At 47.5% G+C, this 20144-nt stretch overlaps 3 protein-coding genes and 1 long non-coding RNA gene across 4 annotated transcripts; 2 read left to right on the top strand and 2 right to left on the bottom strand.

Annotated features, from left to right (window-relative positions):
• The first annotated feature begins 1821 nt into the window (after positions 1-1821).
• On the top strand, positions 1822-2827 carry LOC123096669 (early nodulin-like protein 1). The gene is made up of 2 exons (XM_044518428.1): positions 1822-2117; positions 2217-2827. The coding sequence occupies exons 1-2, from the start codon at positions 1934-1936 to the stop codon at positions 2621-2623; spliced, it is 591 nt and encodes a 196-aa protein (XP_044374363.1). The 5' UTR covers positions 1822-1933; the 3' UTR covers positions 2624-2827.
• A 503-nt stretch (positions 2828-3330) lies between these two features.
• Positions 3331-8398, bottom strand: LOC123141284 (probable DNA replication complex GINS protein PSF3). Its single transcript, XM_044560465.1, has 7 exons — positions 8190-8398; positions 7455-7532; positions 7309-7380; positions 6831-6934; positions 6419-6511; positions 3845-3984; positions 3331-3738 (listed from the first exon to the last, which is right to left on the bottom strand). The coding sequence occupies exons 2-7, from the start codon at positions 7497-7499 to the stop codon at positions 3608-3610; spliced, it is 585 nt and encodes a 194-aa protein (XP_044416400.1). The 5' UTR covers positions 7500-7532; positions 8190-8398; the 3' UTR covers positions 3331-3607.
• A 15-nt stretch (positions 8399-8413) lies between these two features.
• Positions 8414-9150, top strand: LOC123141296 (clumping factor A). Its single transcript, XM_044560475.1, has one exon. It carries the CDS (start codon positions 8475-8477, stop codon positions 8925-8927), a length of 453 nt encoding a protein of 150 aa, XP_044416410.1. The 5' UTR covers positions 8414-8474; the 3' UTR covers positions 8928-9150.
• Positions 9151-9829: 679 nt separating this feature from the next.
• On the bottom strand, positions 9830-11599 carry LOC123141305 (uncharacterized). Its single transcript, XR_006470224.1, has 2 exons — positions 10345-11599; positions 9830-10229 (listed from the first exon to the last, which is right to left on the bottom strand). It is a non-coding gene; the product is annotated as an uncharacterized lncRNA (long non-coding RNA).
• Between the last annotated feature and the right edge of the window lie 8545 nt (positions 11600-20144).

Below are 20144 nucleotides of genomic sequence, written 5' to 3'. Positions count from 1 at the left end.
CCCTGACACCGCACCCCGACACCCTGACACCACACCCCGACCCCGACCCCGACCCCTGACACCCTGACACCACAACAGATCCGGACCGTGCGGTCCAGACGTTTGCGGGCGATTTGAGGGTCGAAGTTGAAGATAACATAATATTTTCAAGACGAACTCGTGCAACTACGATGCCTTTTCCTTCTGTGGTCATTACCTCTACCCATGTGGTGTGCATTCCCATATGTATGCATCGACCCTACACAACTGTCGCGTGTGGATCCCGCTTGTCGGCACCAAAAGAAATAAAAATGGCTACCGGGAACAAAAATAGAAAATAAAAAAGCTCAGACTATCCTTCATGGAAAAGGGCATGAGAAAATCCTCAGACTATCTTTTTGGGGAAACGTTTCCCACCGGCCAGCCGACTACACACGCGCGGTTGGATAAGAAACATCATTGGCGCTCCCTGACCGCATGTTTCGTGTGGGTCCACGCACCGCCCGGCTCCTTTGATCCTTATTTGTTCCCTTTGCAGCTCGTCTTCCTCCTCCCATCCTTGGTCCTCCCGCAACTCATCTTTCCCCTATGCTCTCAACGACAACCATGGAGCTCCTGCCCGACCTTGTTTTCTACCTCTCCTCTCTCCACATGTCGGCTCAACTCCAATCTCCCCTGCTAAACGACGACGCGGTTGTTGCGCGCGGGTAGGCCATCGGTGTTGATGACGGCGACCAGCATGCTGCAACCACGGTCGCTTTGTCGCTGCTTCCGGCAATGGTTTTTGTTTCCTGGACCCAACGGGGATGCAGATGTTGGAACCAACTCAATGTATGTTGGAACCGCGGTGGAAGATGTTGCATCCGACGACGGATTTTGCTGCCACCGAAGCTTCAGTCGGCGATCCGATCACCGTCGATTTGTTGCAACCGTACATCGTATAAGCTATAATCGCGAAAAGCTGTAACCCTTCACCCAGGAGCTGCACCGGGGACGCCATCATCAGCAAATGCTACAGCCGTACACTGCAAAAGCTACATCCACGTTCGCCACCGTTTCGGTGATGTTACAACCATGTATGCCAGTGTTGCAACCGACTCGACGCCGGCGAGGCTGCAAGCATGAGCATGTGAGAGTTGCAACCGGCGCCCTTGCTGCAACCAGCGGCGAGCACCCGCGCTGGGGGACGACGACGAGCGGGACTACAACCGGCGGGGGTGGATGCATCATCCATGGCCGATTGGGAACTTCGGCCTTCCGTACTACATCGATGGCTGACGGCGAGCTACTCGTGCGTTGCAGCAGGGGAGGCGAGAGATGCAAGCGTCGTTGGGGATTTTTACTGAGCGGGTCGAGGGAGAGAGATGGTTAAGTTTAGGCCGGTCGACCGGCGCCTAGTAGTGACCATTTTTGTTTGAACTTGAATCCTCAGACTTTCAATGGTTTCAATGGTGTTGCATTTTATTTTTTAGTTTTTTTTATTTTTATTAGAAGATTCAATGGTGTTACATTTTATTTTATTTTAAGACAATTCAATGGTGTTACATGGATGGCTCACAGTCACTCGGCACTTGACGAGCCAGCCACCCGTGGTCATTTCCAGAAGCCAGCGTTTGGGCTCTGAATGTTCGTGGGCCCCACGACGCGTCCCGGCCCAGGCGTCCATCCGTTGCTTGCTTTTGCTTCCCGTCGACTCCTTCTCGGGACGAGGGGAGGGCAACGGCACACTCCAAAACAGAAGATCGCTTCGCCAGCTGCTGCCACCCGCCCGCCGCGGCTCTCCCGAACGTTCGAATCCAACGGCTACTTTGACCGCCCGCCGCCTACTTAAGCCCCGCCCCTCCGCCGCACCCATCCTCCCCACCACACCCAGCACCAGCCACCAGGAAACACCTGCCCGCAGCCCCCCTCTCCTCCGCCGCCTCAACCCGCCGACCCATCCCGGTCTCCTCCGATGGCGTCGAGGGCGCTCCTCCTCTGCTCCCTCGTCGCCCTCGCCCTCGCGGCCGGCTCCGACGCCAGGGACCACGTCGTGGGCGGCGGCAAGGACGGCGCGTGGAGGGTGCCGCCCCCGGCGCAGCCCGACGCGCTCAACGACTGGGCGGGGAAGGCCCGCTTCCACGTCGGCGACAACCTCGGTAACAAACCACGCCGCACACCCACATCCTTGTTTACTCTCCTCGATCTGTTTTCTTGAATTCTTACGATTGATTTCTTCGGATCCCGCGCGCACGCAGTGTTCAAGTTCGACGCGGCGACGGACTCGGTGCTGGAGGTGACGCGGGCGGACTACGACCGGTGCAACACGGCGAGCCCCATCGCCACCTACAAGGCCAGCGGTGCCGTCGTGCCGCTGCCGCCCAAGGGCGAGCGCTTCCGCCACTTCATCAGCGGCGCCCCCGGGAACTGCCAGAAGGGCGAGCGCGTCATCGTCCTCGTCATGTCGGAGAAGCACGGCAGCCGGGTCCCGCCTGCCGCGCCGGCCCCCGCCCACTCCCCCTCGTCGTCCGCGGGGCTGGTGGAGGCGCCCGCCCACGCGCCCGCGCCCGCGCCGGCCACTGGCGCCGCCTGGAGGACGGCGTCCGGCAGCGGCTCCGTGCTCCTCGGCGCTCTCCTCGGAGGGCTGCTCGTCGTTGGGTTCTGAGCTCCTGTTGCTGTTTAGGATCTTAGGGAAGATTATTTGATTAGGCTCTAGTTATTATGGGCTTTCAGCTTAGAGGACAGATGTGCTTCTTCTGTCTGTAGAAGAAGAAGAAGAAGAAGATGGCTTCTGGCGTATAATCGTCAAACATAAATGGCAATATATTTGATCTGATATGGCAATTTTTGAGATGTCAAGATTTCTTAACCTGGTTGTGCTGTTTATTTTCGTCATAAATAAGGTGATACGGGATCCAGCAAGTTATTTGGCTGCACCTGTACTGTGGTCTGTAGGTCTGTAACTGATGAATTGATACGAGTAAACGACGGTGGCTACCAGGTACCAGCCTACCACATAGGCGCACAGAGCACAGGACAAAGTTGAGCACTGGCTGCGGCGGCAGGCTGGGTCGCCGGTGTGGTCCAAAGTTGAGCACTGGACACACTCAGTTTGCATTCCAGTTGGCAATTTTAACAACCCAAAGTTTTTTTTTTACATTAACCTCCCAAAGACAATTTAATCATCCAAATTTAATCTCCCATGGATCTTTTAAACAAATGAAGCTTTGCAATACAGTACCGCTTCAGGCATGCCCCCTAAATTCATTTTACATTAACCCCCCAAAAGTTGTTCTGCTTTTTGCTTTTCCTCTCACAAAGTTTATCTGCAGAGAAGTAACAACCGGTCATTGCAAGAGATGCCACAAGTTATTCTGCTCTTTGGCTAATTCCATTTGGTCGCATGAACGGAGACATGAGCGCACATGATGTTTTGCAATGATTTGTACTAACAAGCAAAGCCTCCTCGAGAGTTGCAGTAAGACAAGCATCTAAAAACAAGAGTTGAAGTCAGAGTTTCAGACGACAGACACATCAGGTGCACCAGATTGAAATGCATGGATGGCTGCTGATCACGGATCAATCAGTGTGCATACATCGGCCATCTCCTGCCCAGGCACTCCGACTCCGCTGCTGCGCAGTACACAGTTCAGGGCGTCGAAGGCCCATCAGGCAGCTTTGTCTTCCTCTTCCTTCCAAGAATGGACGCCTTCTGCAGTCTCGCACCCCCGACGCGCCACTTCCTGAAGGCGGATATCGACTCCCTAGCAGATTCAAACACTTCACACGGCAGAAAAAGAAAAAAGTTAACCCGAGTTAGAGTAGTTGGTATGGTAAGAGAAAACAAATGGGGGAATGAGTGAGCGCACGAGGGAGATGTCTGTACCTTGAGCCTCCTCTTTTGTAAGTCGTGTTGCGAACTTGGGCACTGTCATCGTCGAAGAGCTGTGTGCCTTGCTTAGTACCTCCTTGTACCTGCTGGTGAACGCGTAGCGCAAGAACTGGCCGATGCTCTTGTCACCCACCCTGTCGATGCAAACATAATAAATCAGTGAGGGATATAATTTAGTCTGACCATTATAGTAACTCAAATAAAAAATTGAGCAGCAGTCATGATTCAGTCTCAATTTTTAGTCATTCGGTTATCTGAAATTTTCCAATACATCAACTATGTGTGCCAATACTCTGGTTAAGCGTCTAGACACCTAAGGGCGCATTCGACCCTGTTCAGACATTCCTACTCATTACTGGATCCATTCCTGTACACGTGCACCATATCTCATCCCAATGATTAAGAGACTCGACTAATTTACAAGTCAACACTTGGTTCTCAGTCGGACATCTTCAACTTGACTTATCAGGCCAACAGCATTAAATATAGATGGAACCATGTCCTGAATTCTGAATTCCTACTCCTAGTCCATGTCAGACGTGGTCTGTTCTGAAATCTGAAATCTGATATGCAGAAACATTTCTCCAGTCCTACTCCTAGTTCACTGCTGACTGTGGGTGCAGGCTGCTAGAGGGCTGAATTCTGAAATCTGATACGCAGATGTTCTCCAGTCCTACTCCTAATTCACTACTGAATGTGGGTGCAGGCTGCTAGAGGGCAAAAGATCAAATGCAAAGAAAGGTGGGGAAATAACCCATTACGATGTAAGAACGAATTATCATAGTACCAGCAAAAGTGGGGTTAAAGATCGAATTCCCCCTCTACTACACCACTTATTACCTTTCGGAGTTTTGTGCTAGTCACACAGTCTAGTCTATACTAATAAATGGCTTTGAAAATGGACAAAAGGGGAAAATGGTAGTTGCCTCAAAATAGTAAAATGATATGCATTAAGGAGCAAAAATGCTACAGTGAAATGTATTAGAAATGGAGGGAGTAATATATAAGGTGACCAGACATCACTACACAATAACTTCATGGGATCCCTAACTTCAGTATACAGACTACAAAGGCAACACATAACAATATTTCACAGAACTGACGAATATGTGACTACAGCAGTAACTGCAGGGGTCTTCGAACTGATTGTGAACAGTAACCAGATGGATTGGGCCAATTTGACAAGGATATTCAGACCTCTAAACCGACCACAAAAGAATGTGTCACATAATGCATGCCATGGAATGACACATTGGCACTGTAATTGACATAGATCTTATCTAATCTGAGAATAGTTACACCTTTTCAACCAAATCACATGAACCATCATAAGAAACTCAAACCCCAATTAGGATCACTCAAGAGTATAACCAATTCATTGTCAAGTGGTACCTCTACAAGTTCACACAGTTGCTCACAACATGTGCTACAGGTGGCTACTAAACATTTCCCTATTTCTGTTCTAGTGAGCACTAAAATTGAAGGCAAAAGACCATTGAGATCTATGTCTGAATTGTTCAGATTACGACAATTGCAGCCAGCTCTTGTCATTTAAGTGCAGAGTCCAGAGTATGCCTTTGAAAAGGGACAGACCTCAAATAATCATAACTTATTTATTCAGGAAGACTTAGTTATGGTGTATTCTGTTCATATCACCATATGTCAAACACAGAATCAACACGTGTTACAAGCACAAAATGACCTGGTGGCATCAGAGGTCATTTGTCAGGTGTATGATTAAATTTCCTAGAATGATAGTTTGGTCTCGGCAACAGTTGTAGTCAGCAGGGAATATATTTGATCATTTCAACGCGACCATATAATACCTTCTTAAAATGAAAGAAGAGGACCAACAGCAGCAATCAATCGAATTTTAAGAAGGTGCGGTTCATTTGAATCTTGTTAGGATCAAAACTGACACTATAAAAAACTAAAGCAAGAAGGCATGTCTCCTTATGACATATTAAATCATTTGTTGGAGTGGACAGAGGGGCTTGCTAAAATGCGAAATTAGAACAGTAGAACACCAGTTTGAACATAGTTTGGCTAAACTGAGATGGGAGATACACTGCGAGTGTGGTTAAAAGCATGTTTTAGTCTGGGCTCTCAGAAAAGAAAACCATATGATTGCATTTCTGTTCACAAGAAATCAACTTGCCTATACACAATTCATATGCATCTTCTCCCCAAGATTACAGCTACTTGAACTTACAGAAGTTCCTCCTATTTTAACTTAATATATGACTGATGACTGAAACTATCTTGCTCATGGAGATGGAAGCATTCCAAGTTTTACAAAAACAGAATACATGCAGAAAGGATAATGTACTGTAGTGCTGTATCCTGTATGCCTACACAATTGCCCGGTTATTGTAACTGAGACTATAAGATGTCTAAGGCTCATCAAAGTTCTGCAAAGCAATGGAGTGGGTAATGTATTTCTACCGAATATGATACAGAAGCATTTTAATGAGAATTTGCAAATTTAAGATTGCATAGAAAAAGGTAATGAGATGGAAGAAAAAGGAAATAAAATATTACGTGTAACTGAGGTCGTTCAGAACTTACAGAGGAACAATCTTGCATCCTAGCTCATAAAAGTAAGGGCACCGAACCCTCAAATCAACACAGGCTGCATCAGCTTGGATCTCCTTCCGAGTTCTGCAAGTAAAGTACGTCTAAATATGTTGAAATGAGAACGACAACTACATACCTATGTTTTTAAAGCGTCCCTAAGGCGACGCCTAGGCGACGCCTAGGCGTCGAAGCGCTCCCCCTCCGCTTTGGAAAATCGACCGCTTTGGGCGCCTAGGCGTCCAAAGCGCCCGCCTAGGCGTCGCCTAGGCGCCAAAGCGCCCCCCCTCCCTAAGGCGGTAAGGCGTCGCCTTAAAAACATAGCTACATACTACTGCATACAGTATATTTTGATGTCCCTCTTAAGAATTTCTACAGATGCAAAACAGAATACAAAGAGACCTACTTCTGGGTGAAGCAAGGAGGTACGTTTATCGACACCGCTTGTTCCAGAGACAGCATCCCATGAGCAAGCCAAAATGGAAGGTCTACCTTGGCACCCTTTTCAACCTGAACATAAAGAATAAGATCATTTCTCTTTTCATTGGAACCAGGCAAAATACGCCATTTCATTTTCCATGGTAGCAAGAAAAGGTGCTCAAAAACAAAGCATCTAACTCCAAGGTAGTGTTCACCAAGAAACATGGCACGCAGGGAAATAAAGAAAGCACCTAGCGTTCCATATCGGATTTGCAAACTAAAATGAGCAAGAATGCACGATGCATCTATCTCAGATAAACATCATCTAACTAGTCAGCGCATGTGAGAAGTAATTTGCTCAAGACCAAACAGACCAGATAAAGAATTAGCAGCAGATGCCCATCAGCAGGTTTAACATAGCAGATAAACATAAAATGCACAAAAGCCGTTGGAAAGATGCTTACACTGTTTCTCTCAGCGCCAGGATCTAGCATTCCAACACCATTTGCAGTCACTTGGAAAACAACCGAAATAAGCTGCAATTACAGCAGAGTATTCATGTCATTTGTACAAGCATAAATGAAGCAGAGGGTAACACGAGCATGGTTACCTCCTCCTCCATGAGGATGTCATCAACGTCGTAGTAACAAGGCATTTCACCAAGTGGGACAGATCACTATTCCCAACCCTGCATGCAGGAACAATTTGCACTGTGCCAATGAGAGAAAGTCCAACTCACTCAACAAATTTGGTTTTCCATATTCTCATGTGGAGTAACATTCTAAGGCTCCGTTCGGATTTTGATATTGAAAGTGAATTTGTCCCAATATCAAATCTCCCAGACATTGATAATTTGATATTGAAACTGAAACTGAACTCTGGTGTTTGGATGTTCAAGAACTGACACTTGGAATTCACATGAGAGACTCAGTTCGGAATAGGATGAACATTGTACTTTGATGAAATGTTTAAAACTAACTTCTATGCAACATGTGAATTTATTTATGAATGGTTATATACATCAAGAACACAACAACAGCACTTATACAAACAGCGGCACATATACAAAGAAAAACAGCGCTTGTACAATAGCAGCCGCCATGGGGGTGCCGGCCACAGGGGCAAGGGGAGCCATGGGGTCCCGGCCGTGGTTGGTGAGAGGGCGACGCGGCGGTCGCCATGAGTGGCGCGAGGCAGCGGCCGGCATAGGCTCTCTGGTCGTGGTTGCCGAGCCGCATCCCAGATGGGGGCCGCCGCCGCGAGGGCCAGATGGGGCGACGCGTAACGCCGCGGAGAGGGAGAAAGGCGGGGGGCGGGCGGAGAGAAGGAAGATGGGGAGGCTGACCTGCGCCGCCGTCGAGGCCTGCTTCCCGCCGCCGCTGCCCGCCTCTTCCCGCGCGCTTCGCTTCTGTTTTTCGGGAGCGCGGGCGAAGGGGATCGACAAATATGTGGAGGATCTTCTAGAAACAAAAAAAAAACAAATTTGTGGAGGCTGGCGCTGCGAATTCGGCCCAAACAGGCCCAAAGGCATCACCAAATATCCGGGCTTCGGGTGCCCACCACCGACCCGTATTCTTCCCCGAGCGAGTGGCGCACCTCTGGAATTGTTTTCTGTTTTCTCCTCCCCACAATGTCCATCTCCGGGAACGGCCACCTCCCCGCCGCCGCCGCCTCCACCGGCCTGCCGGACCACTCCTCCGCCTCCGCGTCAGACTCCGAGGCCGAGGGAGACGCCGACTACCTCCCCATCTCCGGCGCCGCCTCGGACACCGACAGCGACCCCGACCCCGATCTCGCATCTCACCGCCGCCTCGACGCGGTCGACAACGGCGTCTCCGAGCTGGATATCGCCTCCGACGACGAAGAAAGCGACGAAGAAGAAGGCACGGGCGCGACGGAGGCCGCGGCCTCCTTGGACGACGAGCGTAGGCGGCGCGCCCAGCTGCCCGCGGGCGCCGCGGCCCGGATCGTGGACGCGATGCGCGGCGTGGCGTTCCCCGGCGCGCCGCCGCCCTGGGCGGGCGCCGTCCCCGACGAGCAGTGGCTCGAGCGCCTCCGCTCCCTCCGCGGCGGCCGCGACTAGACAGAGCAGATGAGTTCTCGACCCACAGATCACTGTGAGTTGTGAGAGCTTCTGATCCGCCTTTGTACTGAAGGAACATTCCTGTATCGCCATAGATCCAGTAGAATTGCCTCTCGCTGCTTCGGAATGAAACTCGTGCGCAGATCATCGCCGATGAGATCAGTGATCAACACTGGACGCTGTTCTTGTGTATGGATTTTATGGAGGTTTGGTTTTTTTTTCAGAGCGTTCTTACCTTGATTGTGGAGAAATCCGAATGCTGCTGCTGCTGCTCTCCGTGGGCATAACTCTCGACGATATCTGTGCGGTCAGAAATGCGATCAAAAGGCTTGTGAAATTTTCAGTTGTATGAATCGGCAAACGTTTAATTTGTCTGTGCCCTTGTTTGCCAGAATATGGAACAAACTCTGAACATGTACAAAAAGTGATCATGTAATTGGTATTCACAGCGAAAAGTGATCATCTAATTGGTATTCATAGAAACAAGTACAGATTCAAGCACACGTCCGCATCATCAGAAAAACAGCACTCTTTCGAACACACTCAATGATAGGCAGGTCGCCACTCCTCCACAGGCAACGCCGATATAAACGCCATGAACATTGCAAATAAGTAGAAATCAAATTTAGCTCTGTACTATCCCAGAACCATCTTTTTTGTTGACGGGTGAATGGAATAGCTCTACTGCTAATTTATTGAGACAGGCAAGTGAGTATATAGTTTGCTGGAACACAACATCACCAAACAAAACCTCAAGACCTGCATAAAATTCAGACAATCATGCCGCGTAAGCATAGGAAGTTGAGGCCAAAAGATTGGGTTCTTCTTTCCATGCTAGATGTGGTTCACATTAATAATTATTAAAAGAACATAAATTCGTTTTCTACCGATAAAAGAAACTGTAATCGGACAATATGAATTCGATGAATCAGCTATACACACAATGAGTTCATCCTTTCGATCTGTCAGATTGTGCATCATCTTGTTCCAATTTAATTTAATTGAACAATGCATAGCTAATTGCGCATGATCTTCTACCAACCCTTAACCCGAAGCACTAACATCTTTCAGCAGTTGGCAGAGGGCGTCATCTTCGGTTGCCGTTGCTTTATCCATCACCTGGGAGGAAGCTCTCTTTCTCTCTAGGTTAGGCTTATCTCCAGTTCACACCGCCGTTAGGTAGATTAGATAGATCGATGGCAAGGCCGAAAGCGATCTTCTCCGGACACGGCGCGTGACCGTCGTTTTCTCCCTAGCATGGCCGATCTGTTGCTTCATCGTTGTCACACGGGATGCAGTGCGCTGCTACATGCAAAGAAATTTAGCTAGGCTGTTGAGTGCTCGGATTGATCACACGCCTAGCCGGTAGGCCGGTGCAGTGTGGTATACTGTATGGTATAAAGCATGCGTACGTAACCTCGGCAGCCCGAGATGGACCCTCGGACGGACGGACGTCTCAGGTTGTTGCTGATGAGAAGCGTCTCTAGGAGGGGCACCTGATGACGGACTTGGTTGTGCTTCTAGATTTGGTTGATGCGCGTCGAGCAAGCCAGTGGAGCTTGGTGGCAGCGAGCGACTGGAAATGTTGAGCGTCGACAAACTTGTTAGGCCCGGCTTTGTATAATCTGCAATGAGAAGGTAGGTGTGGAAACATTGTTAAGGTTGGCTGCCAAACCGTAATACAGACAAAAGATTGTCTTACAGACGGCATTATCATAATAATCCACCAAATGCCAAAACGTAGCCTGCCCATCCTCCGAAACTACTGCATTCTACTTCCTGTATCAAAAAAACCTCTTATATTATGGGACGGAGGGAGTACATATCTATTCCTTATTTTTTTGGAGTTGTCGTCAGGCAACTGCACACTGGTAAGGCCTAAACTTATGCGTCCAAGGGAGTTAAAAGCAAAAGAACACCACATTTGATGTTAAGTTTGCGAAAAAATACCCAGCCCCTAATTTTTTGCAAAAGCCGCCGCACATTCAGTAATCTTTTTTCAGAAAACACTGATCAGGGGGATTTAGCCCATTTAAGCACTTTCCTGACAGGTGGGCTCTGATTGTAAGATGCTGACTTGGCAAAAATTGACGTAAACACCCCTAGATCTAAATAAAAAAACGCAATCAACCCCCGGCCCTGGCTGTGGACAACTGCAGCGCGCCGCCTGCCTCGATCCCGTATGGATCGGGAGAGGCCGAGCTGCCCAACCCCCGCGGCGCTCCGGGGACCTTGCCGCCGGCGACCACCGCTGTCCCGCCTACCATCTCCTTCCTCCTCCCTTCTCTTTTCTCTCCTAACCGAGACACCCTGCAGGTCAACTGTTGTCGCCACCGCATCCAAGGAGCCCCGCCGGCCGGAGCTCCGCCAACTGCCTCCACCGACCGGATCTGGGCGCCCTCAACCGCCCCCACAGCTCGCCGCCGCCAGTTCGCCGCACCAGGCTCCACCACCGCGCCCTCTCCCTCCCCGGTCTCTCTCCCTTCTCTCTCTCTCTCTCTCACGCAGCTCCTCCTCTCTCTGCTTCTAGGACGCCAGAGGCCGCTAGCAATGCAGAGGATTGTGGAAGAGCCAGCAACCGCCGCCGGCCATGAGCCAGGAACCGCCGGCCATGAGCCATGGCCTTATCCTACGAGTGTTTCACAGTTTTGTCCTTCATGTTTCCATCTTACACAAAGTGCCCCAACTGTTCAGTGTTTTTGCCAAGGCAGCTCCTTATTATCTGGGCCCACTGTCAAAAAGTGTTTAAATGGGCTAAATCCCCTAATCAGTGTTTTCTGAAAAAAGATTACTGAATGTGCGGTGACTTTTGCAAAAAATTAAGAACCGGGTATTTTTCTGCAAACCTAACCCCAAATGTGGTGGTTTTATGCAATTAACTCCGTCCAAGGTGATCTGCAGATAAAGTATGCATATGGTGTTTGCTGTTTGTGCAGGTTCAGGCCTCATCGTGTGAAGATATAACGAGAACTTGAACCTACAATGAACAAATATGTCATGAGTGATGGAATGTGCGTGCTGTTGGGTGATGAAGGAGTGGTGGGATCCAGGAATCGGTGGGCAACTTCCCGTCTCACGGTGATGCACGCACATGACTTCATCCAAGGTCTCCCCATTGCAAAGTCAGACATGGAACATGCGTGCTACTCGCTAGTGATACCCGGGTCAACTAGAAACTCTATTTTATGTTATGCCCTCCGTACATCATCTCCTGTAATTGTACATGGCCTAGATGCAGCTTGATACTAGTTTGCTCCTCTGAAAACATCCATCCGATTTTATTACTCCCTCCGATCCAAATTAATTGACGCGGTCTAGTAGTGCAACTTTGTATCTTTTTCGGTCGCAAGAGCCAGTTAACTGGAACCCTGTTGCAAAGAGACGCGAAGAGGATTTGACTAACGTGCATCTCTGTTAGCTAGCTAGAATTTGTCTCCCTAGCTTTGATAAAGCAGAGAGGATTTGACATGGCGATGCATTGACCGTGCTTGTCGAAATGTCAAAGCCCAACTGCCATGTTTATTTTTCTGGAGAATCTTGAGAGATGCTAGTGGCGTACGAACACGATCTTTATTTGACGCACGTATATGATTCATGAGCTGGCAAAGCCTAATCATGGGGAGCTGGTTGAACATTTCCTCGTCGAATCGGCAGATCACAAAGGTGCTAACAACTCAGATTTCCCGTGTCTTAGCACACAAATCTGCTCGCTTTTTTTCTTCCGTCGCAGTGACAACGCACGGGCGGAAGGATCAAGAACCAGAAGAAGTACACTTTTATTTATTTATTTATTTTATTTGAAAGAAAAACATTAGAGGAAGTCCCCCTTTTTTTGTGTGTGGGGAAGGCCCATTTGTTTTAATCAATCGCCATGTTTTCCCGCACAAATGGGCAGCAAGAGACGTGCATGGCGAAAACAAAAAGCATGCATGTTTTTTCCTTTGCTCCTGTGTTGTTTCAGTGTTCTTGTATGGATCGCTCACTCACCAATTCACCCGTTCACCAGCCACCTGGAGTATTTAACCAAAAACTATCACAATTAACGGAAACGTGACAGAAAACTATCACTCTACGTTTTTGTACGAAAAACTACCAAATTTGAACTAAACCATGGCAAAAAACTACCAAATGTCGAAAGCGCTCGCTTCGACCGCGCTAACCCCGAATCTGACCGGCCTGGCCCGCGAATCAGTTGCCACGGTGGCTAACTGACGGCCGCCGCGCGGTGACAGCCGTTAACGGCCCGTCCCCTGTCGGAACGGTGGGTCAAGATCTGATCCGTTCCCCTCTCGCTTCACTCTCTCCCTCCTCTCCCTCTCTCTGAACTAGGTGGCGGCCGCCATGTCCTCGTTGATTCCGGCGGGTGGCGGCGCTGGCTGCGGCGACGTTGGCGGAGGCGGTGCTGGCGGCGGCGACGTTGGCGGAGGCGGCGCTGGCGGCGGTGACACAAGTTTGGAAGCTGTTGCCTCGCCCGCGCCTCCACCGATGGCCAGCGGCTCAGTCGATAATTGGTTGGGGAGCACCAGTTTCTCGACGCAGGCCGGCTCACAGCAGCCGGAGGCACCGCTCTCCCAGTCATCGCCAATGGGTTGCAGGTATGCAAGTATCATCTGCTAGGCCTTTGGTTAGCAGCTTCAATCTGGCAAATTAGTAAGATGTGTTTGTTTCTGTTAGTTGGACATGTGTAGTAAACTGGAGTCAGTAAACTTTATAGCTCAGTCAATTTCAATTCAATTCATGAGCACTTATTTGTGCAGTTTGGCTGATCAGAAGTGGGAGATATGGTTTCAATTAGAAGGAAGAAACCCTGTGAAAAGGGGTATAATTGAGTGAGATATATCTTTGCTTACTCTACAATCACTCATTGCTAGTGAAGGGTATGGGGACAGTGATTACATGTACTATGTGAAGGAGGAGGAAATTGAATCTGAAAGAGTAAAGTATTTAGGTAATGAAGCTAGTGTTCATGAAATGTTGGATTTTTTTCATCACACTAGTGCAGAACCGGACAATAGCACCGGTTCGTAAGGCCCTTTAGTGTCGGTTCCATAACCGGCACTAAAGTGTGGGCACTAAAGGCCCCCCCTTTAGTACCGGTTCAGCATGAACCGATGCTAAAGGTCAACCACGTGGCACGAGCCAGCTCCGGGGGTCTGGAGCCCTTTAGTACCGGTTGGTAAGACCAACCGGTACTATAAAGTTTGGGGTTTTTTTAGTTTTATGATTTCTTTTTCATTTAATTTTGTGTTTCCATTTTAATTCTTTTTCGTTTGCTGGTATTTTACGATACTACACATTATACACGTTATGCATATATATATATATATATATATATATATATATATATATAGGGAAAATCCATCCTACCACCCGGTGGTAGTTACCCCACATGTCTCATATACTAGCATGTGGTACTATATATACTATTTTATTATTTTAAATATGTTTATATATTATATCTAAGATATTTCAAAACAAGTTACATGAAAAAATTGCATATGAGCCCATAGTTTTTGTTATATTTGTGAAATACGTACATATTTGTACGTAAAAAAGAGCATACTCAAAAAATGGTACATACTACCTAAAAATTTGTATATATACTACCTAATCATTATTATATACTACATACTACACGTACATACTCTCGGTTTCGACAGATATTACATACAACATACAAAACGCAAGTGGTGGTAACTACCACTGCTTGTAGGAAATATTTGTCCTATATATATATATATATATATATATATATATATAGAATTTCTAGTAGAACCAATCGTGCATATATATATCATCAATGTCTCACAAACCATCATATTAATTAATTCACACATACACACATGTATAGCTATATACAATTTCTCCTACATATGCATGTTGCCTTCGGAGCCAGTGGCATTAGCCTAATTGGTGCCTTCAGAGCACGATGACAATTGGAAGTGATTTTCATGGGGGCGGTAGCGGGTAATAGTATTCTCCCTTCGGATTTATGACCTGGTCGAGCAAAAATCCCGCTATTTCCTCTTGAAGTGCTTCTACGCGCTCCGTTTCTAGGAGCTTCTCCCGCACCTCTTTTAACTGTTAAGACGGAGATCAATATGCATGTGTATTAGTTGTGTGACTAGATATCGATAATGGTGTAAAAATTGTGAATAGTGTTTTGACAAGCGTACCCATTCCTGTCTTTAAGATCTGCTCCTTTCGGACGCCATCATGCGAATGTTCTCGCAAACGCAGAATGCACACAGATCAGTCCCCTGCGCCTGCTTCAGGGCCTTTACGAGAATGGAATTTGATCAGATAATAATTAATCAAGCATGATAATTAAAGAGATGGCAGCTAGCTAGCTAGCTAGTACTACTTAATTACTTACCTTGGGTCGAAACCATTTAAGCTTTTTTTTTCATTCGCCTTCCGTGACGCTGATGAACCTTGCCCAAGCCCTGCCCGTCGACAAAGAAAATGAATAAAGGGGTTATTAAATACTTCATATCATGAAATGACGAACTAAATAGGCCGAGATATATAGTTAATAATGATTGAAATTACCTGTTGACTATCCCAAACAAGATGTTATAGTCAGTATTTGCTTTGAGTAGTGAGTCCAGTATTTCAACTGTTCCGGCGTCAACTTTAATGATACACAAGATCCAGTGAAATCTGCATGCACACACGTTTGCATGTCTTAATTAAGTGGGCATATGTAAGCAAAAACATGTAGCTAGCTAGTAGGCAAAAACGGAGAATTTGTAGTACAAGACAGTGTGACTCACTGGAAGTTGTAAGGAAGTAGTATATCTTCATTGTATTTGAGGCGCTTCAAGAACTCTAGCATGTTGTCCTCTACGGCCTTTTCATGATGTGGATTTACCTTTTCATGATGTGGATTTATTAGCCATGTGTATTCATTAACGGTGTATGGGTCAATGAACCCAATGCCAAAGCGTCCACCTTTTCTCATTTCATACATCTTCATCCTGCATAATACCACAGAAAAGAATATAGTGAGGATAATTATAGGTAATGATTGATCAAAAGGATCACTACAGCTAGCTTGAGACTTAAATTATAGAAAGAAATCACTTACAGACAATAGCAACTGACGATAGATTTGTCGAGTGCGTCTTGATTGTATAACTGAAACAGTTCAGAATACTCAACGGACAGAGCTTTCTCATGGAAGTAATGCTCCTCCTTGACATTCACCATGAGGGACAATCGATCGGAAATCTTGGTAATGTTCATGTACCATTGATGCAATTCATACATTCTCGTTGGGAGGTTCTTGACCTTGTCTGGATCGACCAAAGGTTGGCCCCGGACATATTTCCGTTTTATTTCATCCTCTGTAAGCACAGGCATGGGCTCGATCTCGAGGAGTTGTCCAACAGTGATGTTGAGAACTTCAGCTTGCATTATATGGTCCTTGGTTATTACCACATTGCCCACCTCGGGAACGTAAACTGTTTGCCCACAATAATATTGGGCGCGCGTACTGTCACGTGTTGTTGGCACAACAAGCGAGGGGATCGATTGCGCCGCCTGTTCTCCCAGCTGGGGAATGGTTTTCCCGCATTTTTTGACAGCTGCTTGTTGTTTGCTCAATCCCGAGCTCGCCTCCTTACGTAGACGTGCTCGATTTAACTTCCTGATGTGGCGCTCATAGTCTGTGCCAACAGGCTTGGGAGCTGGTGGTTGAGCCATACGAATGAAGTGGTCAATCGTTTCCTCAGGCACTTTCTCCCTTGGCGGCGGTGGCGGTTTCGGTGCAAAATGGGCTTCCACCTCGGCCTTCGATATGGCCGCGTTTTCCTCCTCGGACTTGTCATAAGGCCTCTGCGGAAGAGGCGTGAGGCTTGGACCATATTTATATCGCTTGCCTTCGCCTATACTTCATGTACTACCTCGACTCGTACCGCTACGTACCATAGCTGCGGGGTGTCTCTTCTGCGATTGCTGAGGCGGCGGAGACGGCTGATGGGGCTGAGTTGGACGAGGAGGAGTGGCCTGAAGCTGTGCCGGACTTGGAGGAGGAGTGGCCTGAGGTTGTGCCGGACTTGGAGGAGGAGTGGACGTCTGACGCTGTGGCAGACTTGGAGAAGGAGGAGTGGCCTGACACTTTGCCGGACTTGGAGGAGGAGTGGCCTGACACTTTGCCGGACTTGGTGGACTTGCAGGAGCGGGAGTCTGCTGACTCGGTGGCGGACTTCGACGAGGAGTCGGCTGACGCGGTGTCGGTGGCCTTCGAAAGATGATGCAATCCTTTTTCCATAGGATGATACGATGTTTGGCCTCTCCGAGAAAGTGCTCGTCGTCACCTCCCGGAATGTCAAGCTGTAGCTCCGAATATGGGTCCACCACCTCATCAACCAAGACACGAGCATAGCCCGCTGGAATCGGGTTGCAATGGAAGGTTGCCTCAGGGGGATTTGTAAAAGCAACGACGTCCGCCACCTTCATGGATATGTTCTTCATTTTGACGTGTAGCTCGCAGTTAGTGTTCTCCGTGATGTCATCCACGGGGTATCTATCCAGCATTGCGTCGTCCGGGGCGAAACCCATGCTGCTTCTCGGCATGGATGGGGCGGTGCTATCCAATGCTGGATCATTCGCTAGCTGCTGCAGCTGCTGAGACCCCCTTTGCTGGGTAAGTGAGTCGATCTGCTCCTGCTGCCGCTGAAATTTGACTGCCAATTCCGCTGACTTGCTTCTAGGCCTTGAAGGCATTCATAGTCCCGCTTCCTCTGCTCCTCCTCCATCTTCCTCTTCTTCTCCCCCGTAATCTTCTTTCTCGCACGGGTTCTGTAGTCGGTGTTCCAGTCTGAAAACCCCTCATACCACGGAATAGCGCCCTTGCCTCGTGTTCTTCCCGGGTGTTCAGGATTTCCCAGGGCACGCGTAAGCTCGTCGTTCTCTCTGTTGGGCTGGAACACCCCCGATCGTGCCTCTTCTATTGCAACAAGTATCACATCGTCGGCTCCCTTCAGACTTGCCCTTGTCGAAACATTGCCTGTCTTCGGGTCCAACTCCCCCCCATGCGCATAGAACCAAGTCCTGCACCTGGGGGGCCAGCTCTTAGTAACCGGAGTGACACCTGCATCCTCCATCTCTTTCTCAGACTTATCCCACTTAGGCATTGCCACCGCATAGCCATCTAGCCCCAGCTTATGGAACTTATCCTTTTTTCGGCATTCTTCTTGTTTATTCTCGACCGTTCCTTAGCTAATTCCGAATCCTTGAATTTCACGAAATCGTCCCAATGAGCACGTTGGCTCTCTAGTGTTCCCTCGAATACTGGAGTCTTCCTTCCTCCCTTGACGTACTTGTCCCATTCACGATTCGTGTGGTTCTTGAATGCAACCGCCATCTTCCTAAGAGCAGCGTCCTTGACTTTCTGCACATCTGCTTCTGTGAAATGATCTGGTAGGGTGAAATGTTCCATGAGAGTATCCCAAAGCAGATCTTTTTGTCTTTTGTCGACAAAAGTAACATCTGGACGTGGAGCAGCGTCCTTTTTGTCTTTTTGTCTTTTGTCTTTTGCTGGCTCTCTCCATTCTTGAAGGGAGATCGGGAGTTGGTCCTTCACAACAACTCTGCACTGATGAACGAACTTGTCCGCAATCTTCTTAGGCGCTAATGGTTCGCCATTAGGTCTGATTGCCTCAATATTGTACTTTACGCCCTCCTTCAACTTTTTGTTCGGGCCTCGTTTCGTCCTTTTGCCTGAAGATTTGCTCGATCCGGATGGCTGAAAGAACAAAGATCGATTCGTTAATATATCTTCAAGTCATTTAAAACATGTGATGATCACCAGATGCCTGCTTATATAAATATATATACCTCGCCGGTCTTTGTTGTTTCAAGATCAACATTTTCTTCGTCATCATCATAATCATAGTTCATGACTTCATCAATTCGGTCGTCGCGATCGAATATCATATCACCCTCTCCGGTGTTGTTTAGAAATTCGGAGCCGTCATAATCTTCTTCATTCTGATCATCATCTGGCCCGTGAGGATGGCGTATCATATCGAACATGGCCCGTTCTCCCTCTCTGCCGGTATTGTCCACCATAGCTTTTATTTAACTAATCCAAAAGAAATATAAAACAATTTAGTATTCAAATTACATCGTCTCAAATAATAGATATAATCTCGAATACATCGTCTCGAATAATAGATATAATCTCGAAAACATCGTCTCGAATAATAGATATAATCTCGAATACATCGTCTCGAATAATAGATATAATCTCGAATACATCGTCTCGAATAATAGATATAATATCAAATACATCACTGGCTAGGTAGCTAATAAAGATCGAATACTATAGAAGAATCTAGGACACTCGCGGTTCCTGCGGCGCGGGCGGTGGACACCCAAAGAGAAGGAACCCTCACAGGATCATAGCTGAAGTGAGATCCCTGAAGAAACTGCCAGGTATTGGAGAACCTGCCGCCCTCTAACGCAACCATGTAGCGATGGACGTGCTCGTCCTCCTCCCTGACACGGCGACGTACCACCTCCGGCTGGGCCGGCTCCCTCCGCGCCAAAACTGGCCCACATGAACGCCACCAAACGAGATCAGGGTCGACGACGGGACCCGAGGCCGGGTTCCTCATCAAGCGACACGCCCCTCCAGGCAGCACCTCCCAGTGCCAGCCCGGCGGAGCCCAGTCCTGGACATGGGTCAGTCGGACGTCGTCGCAGACGTGTCGACGACGAGGATGCAGGTCGGGCATCGTCGAGAACAAATACTAGCTATATGCCCGCAAAAGTAACATTTTTTTAATGATTGGATTTTGATAACTAAAATTTCTAACATTTCTATATAACTAACATTTTTATAACATTTCTAATATTTCTATAACTAAAAAACAGAAAAAAAATTTATAACATTTCTATATATATAACTAACATTTTTATAACTATTTCTATAACTAAAAAACAGAAAAATTTCTAACAATTCTAACTTTTTTATAACTATTTCTATAACTAAAAAATAGAAAAATTTCTAACAATTCTAACATTTCTAACTATTCTTACTATTCTAACATTTCTAACTATTCTAACAATTCTAACATTTCTAACTATTTCTGAAAAACAGAAAAATTTCTAACAATTTCTAAAAAACAGAAAAATTTCTAACTATTTGTATAACTAAAAAACAAAAAATGTATGTGTGTATGTGTGTGTGCGCGCTCACCGGCAAGG

The sequence above is a fragment of the Triticum aestivum genome, chromosome 1B (genome assembly GCF_018294505.1).
Source record: "Triticum aestivum cultivar Chinese Spring chromosome 1B, IWGSC CS RefSeq v2.1, whole genome shotgun sequence".
Taxonomy (NCBI): Eukaryota; Viridiplantae; Streptophyta; class Magnoliopsida; order Poales; family Poaceae; genus Triticum; species Triticum aestivum.
Note: the sequence above shows the minus strand (reverse complement) of the source record. Positions and strands in the feature narration are given on the sequence as shown.

What these genes read in the sequence shown, in the direction of transcription:
- LOC123141284 (XM_044560465.1), bottom strand. Translation starts at nt 7,499, where the DNA reads ATGCCTTGTTACTACGACGTTGATGACATCCTCATGGAGGAGGAG. An exon ending in CCTCCTTGCTTCACCCAGAA is followed by an intron (nt 6,512 to 6,830) that starts GTAGGTCTCTTT and finishes CTTTACTTGCAG; the next exon opens with AACTCGGAAGGAGATCCAAG. An exon ending in GGATGCAAGATTGTTCCTCT is followed by an intron (nt 3,985 to 6,418) that starts GTAAGTTCTGAA and finishes TTGCATCGACAG; the next exon opens with GGTGGGTGACAAGAGCATCG.
- LOC123141296 (XM_044560475.1), top strand. Translation starts at nt 8,475, where the DNA reads ATGTCCATCTCCGGGAACGGCCACCTCCCCGCCGCCGCCGCCTCCACC.
- LOC123096669 (XM_044518428.1), top strand. Translation starts at nt 1,934, where the DNA reads ATGGCGTCGAGGGCGCTCCTCCTCTGCTCCCTCGTCGCCCTCGCCCTC. An exon ending in CCACGTCGGCGACAACCTCG is followed by an intron (nt 2,118 to 2,216) that starts GTAACAAACCAC and finishes GCGCGCACGCAG; the next exon opens with TGTTCAAGTTCGACGCGGCG.